Genomic DNA, 4058 nt, shown 5'->3' with positions numbered 1-4058 from the left:
CAGCAGGTACAGCAGATGGTGGGCAGGGGTGTTTTTCGGTTTTCAACTTTGTCAGCTTTGTGAGCGACTTTGTAAATGGTGCGCTTAGTAAATTTTTATAAATTTGACAACCTTTGTAGTTGGCCGTGTGGTTACCGTTACAGTTGGCGCATTTAACGGGTTCTTCCCGTGTTTTAGAGCAATCTTCGGTGAGGTGGCTTAACCCACATTTCACGCAACGTGGAGGTTGGTAGCAAATTGAAAATGCTAATATAAATATTAAGTGATCATTTTAAAGGTTTACGGTTATAAGTTTTTGAGTTACACCAAAAAAATAAAATTGATTTTTTTCTAAAAGTGGTTTTACTAGTTTTCTTGTCGAATTCTATTAACTAATTTTCTATTTCTTTTCTCATTTTCTATTTTGACACACAAAAATTACCAACTAGATTCACTTGTATATTAGAAAATATGCTGATCTCGAAAATCTGAGCATTTTTATTTTCCAAAATGTTGTTGACACTCTGATAGACAGAAAAAAACACACATCATTGTAAAATCAATACATTCTTTCCTTCCACTCAGAATCTAAACTTGAATTATTCAAACTAAAAATAAAAAACACTTATTTACAACAATCCTATATTTAATAATTTACACTTAATCTATTACTATACCTATAATACGAATAATATATTAATTTAACTGGTGAGTAAGCTATTGGTATATAAATCGTAAGTAAATGTATATGTATGTAAATCAAGTATATACTTATAATTTATTTTGATTTAAATTTTAGGTGCTCCCAAGTATGTATTGGCGGAAATCTAGGGAAACATATAATGTTTTAGCGTCGTTAACTCACGATTTTGATGAATTTCTATCTCCATTGATATTATTATCATTTGGTCATAATTTGTACTTCATTTGCTTACAGCTTCTCAACAGCTTGAAGTATTGGAAAAAAATATTTTTATACGTTTCATTAAGGCTAATAAGTAATAAGTAATAACAATATTTTTAGACCTATGCACAGCTCTTGGGAGGCTCTATGTTTCGCATTTTTATTTACATACCTAGTTGGAAGAACATGCGTGGTGTCTTTGTATGTCGCATCCATTAATGATCAAAGCAAAAAACCAAAAACTGTCTTATTCTCTGTGCCAGCAGAGTGCTATGGAGTCGAGGTGATATTAAGTTTAATTTAAAAATGGCATGCTTATTTATTATTCAAATTAAATAGCAACTAAGTTTTTTTTATTTTATTATAGGTAGAAAGATTTTTAATGCAAGTGACGGCTGATGAATTATCATTTACTGGATGTAATTTTTTCTCCGTCACAAGGACGTTTATGCTAACGGTTGGTCGCAAAATTATTCTTATCCTTTGGAATGTTTCGTATTTCCTTTATAAGTACTAATTTTATTATGTATATTTAGGTTGCTGGAACTATAGTCACATACGAGATAGTATTAATACAATTTAACAATGTGGCTAGCGAAATACCTGATCAAAATAATACTTTTGCTAATTATTGTCCAAAGTTATTATGATTCATCGATTGGCTGGACAATTAAACGAAGTTCACATCTTTAGCGATAAAGGAATATTATGGAAAGTTAGAAAATAACCAATGATTTGTCTATTATTAAATGTATAAAGTGTTTGTAAACATCGGTTATAGTTTTTACTTTCATAAGAAAACAATTCATGTGTAATTGGTAATATCAATACCTAATAATTAAAATATAATAACTGTCAGGTAAAAAAAATGTCATGTTTGTTAGTTGGCTATATTCGAAATCTGAAAATACTAATAAATCTTGGTAGAATTACGAATTTAGACATTTTAATAATGGAACACTCTTCAAACAAATTAATACGTTATAAATACTTTATTAATTGTTCATTTTTTTTCAGTACTAACATATTTTAAAATAAAATTACACTATTTAATATTTATAATCGTTTAAATTGTCTTGAATATATCTTTATTATGTTAAAGTTTTAAAGTTTTCATTAGGCACATTTAAGCAATATGTATCTATACCTAATTATATTTTACAAAAATTAACTTAAAAAATAATGAACACTTATAGATGTTGAATAAATGTGGTCCGATAATTTATAAATATTTTATTATTAGCTATTAGCCCAAAATTGGCCTGAATTTTTTGTTTTCCCGTGGCAAATCCTTATTCCTAGTCCTTCCCTGGTTACTGATATTTAAGTAATTTCGGCTGTTACTGGTCATCATTTACTTACAGTTTTTATTATAATGAAAAATCAATGCCATTCTTTACAATCCACTGATGGATGTATGCATAGGTTGTAGGTACTGCTTGATATTCGAGGAATTTGTTGACTGTTGTTAGCAATTAATTCAACATTATTTATAAATGCATAACAGATACCTTTTTACTGAATATGAACATACCTCATAATTATATTTATAATATTAATGTTAATATTAATAATAATAACTATAATAATAATAATAATAATAATAATAATAATAATAATAATAATATTAATAATAATAATAAATCTTAAAAATGTATAATAGTTACAATAATAACTTTTTGACAGTTTAAGTTTAAAGTATTTTTTTTTTTAGAACGAGGCATTTTACGAATATACTATTAAAGGTACTACTTACAAAATAGATTACAATTATAATAAATAATATATATTACATTGTAATCCCTAGTCTTAAAATATAAACAAACATAAAACGGTACGAAAATGGTAATTACAAATTTATTAGTAGTTTCGTGAATATTTCACACAGTAGAATTATCGACTTTCCGTAATTACGCAAACACAGAAGATGAAAAACACCAAAATGTACATATTATAACATCAAAATATTAGTTAGGCCATATTATAGTTATTACGTACTCGATTATAGGTATCTAGTATTCTAGTAGACTATTTTCCTTATTTTATTAAAAGAATAAAACGCGATGAGACGTTTTGAAAATAAAAACAATACTTTTAAGAACGTACGTGTCTCCAGCCCCCCCCCCCCCCCGCCACATTGGAATTTTCTAATTTTTTTTTGGCAAATAATTAGCAAGCAATTAGCATGTATTTGCATGCTAAATTTTGTAATTTGCACGCGTTTCAATTAGGCGTGGTATCGAAAAATAGGTGGGGGGCTGTAGACACGTGTCTCCGACCCCCCCCCCCACCACACATTAAAATAACTTATTTTCAAATTTTTTTCTACGCCAATATTTAGCATGTAAGTAGGCATGTATTTGCATGCTTGGCCCCGCAACTCTATCGTAATCTGTTGGTTTGCAATACTCATTTTTCTAATTTGCAGGTGTCTTCAGCCCCTCTACTTTGGGAAATACTTAGAAATTCAAAATGGTTTCTACGCCAATATTTAGCATGTAATTAGCATGAATTTGCACGACAGACCCCGAAATTCGCATGTGTCTAGTTCGCGAGCAAAACCCGTTCGACTATTTCGCGCGTCTCACCAGCATAGTCCAAAATGGAAATTTTGCGAAAATCAAAAAACTATATTAAGCTATATTTAGCACGCAATTCGCACGTATTCCCAAGCCTCATTTTAAAATTTGCACGACCCTCCTTCCCCCTGAAAAATCAAAATTCATGGTGGAGGGGTGGGGGGCAGCAATACGTCGTATATTAAATATAAATTTTTTTAATATAATAAATCTCAATCATACAAAAACCAACGTACGTTGGACCCCGGAGGTCCAAATTAACATTTTTGAAAATTTTCTTCTGATGACATTTAGCACGTAATTCGCACCTATTCGCAAATAAGCTGTATTCGTAAATACAGCTTTTTCAAAATTTAATTTAGTGTTTTTACAATAGTTTTTTTATTCTATTTGTCTTTTTTTATTGAAATACAAATTATGAAAAAAATTTAATTTAATAAAAAAAACAATATTCAATAAAAAATCTTGATTGAATTGAAAAAATTAAACAAATCTTTTTTTTTTTTTCTATATTTGTTCAATGAAACGACCTCAAGGTCTTTGATCAATGCTTATCACAAGTGGGTAGTAGGAGATCATGACGTGATCTATTTATC

General features: G+C 29.1%; 1 protein-coding gene across 3 annotated transcripts in view; it reads left to right on the top strand.

The window, feature by feature from the left end:
- The window catches only part of LOC100166624 (gustatory receptor for sugar taste 64f-like), a 20320-nt gene that overhangs the window by 7262 nt on the left and 9000 nt on the right, over window positions 1–4058 (top strand). The window contains exons 6-9 of one of the 3 annotated variants that reach the window (XM_016807430.2): window positions 779–933; window positions 1004–1166; window positions 1251–1340; window positions 1420–2242. In XM_016807430.2, the coding sequence (XP_016662919.1) occupies window positions 779–933; window positions 1004–1166; window positions 1251–1340; window positions 1420–1533 (522 nt within the window). In that variant the 3' untranslated portion in view covers window positions 1534–2242. Of the gene's footprint in view, window positions 1–778; window positions 934–1003; window positions 1167–1250; window positions 1341–1419; window positions 2243–4058 lie in introns of those variants that run through there. The other 2 variants (XM_008188485.3, XM_029488729.1) reach the window with 2 other exon arrangements.

Source organism: Acyrthosiphon pisum, chromosome A1 (assembly GCF_005508785.2).
Source record: "Acyrthosiphon pisum isolate AL4f chromosome A1, pea_aphid_22Mar2018_4r6ur, whole genome shotgun sequence".
NCBI classification, from domain to species: domain Eukaryota; kingdom Metazoa; phylum Arthropoda; class Insecta; order Hemiptera; family Aphididae; genus Acyrthosiphon; species Acyrthosiphon pisum.
This window is presented reverse-complemented; position numbering and strand designations above follow the sequence as displayed.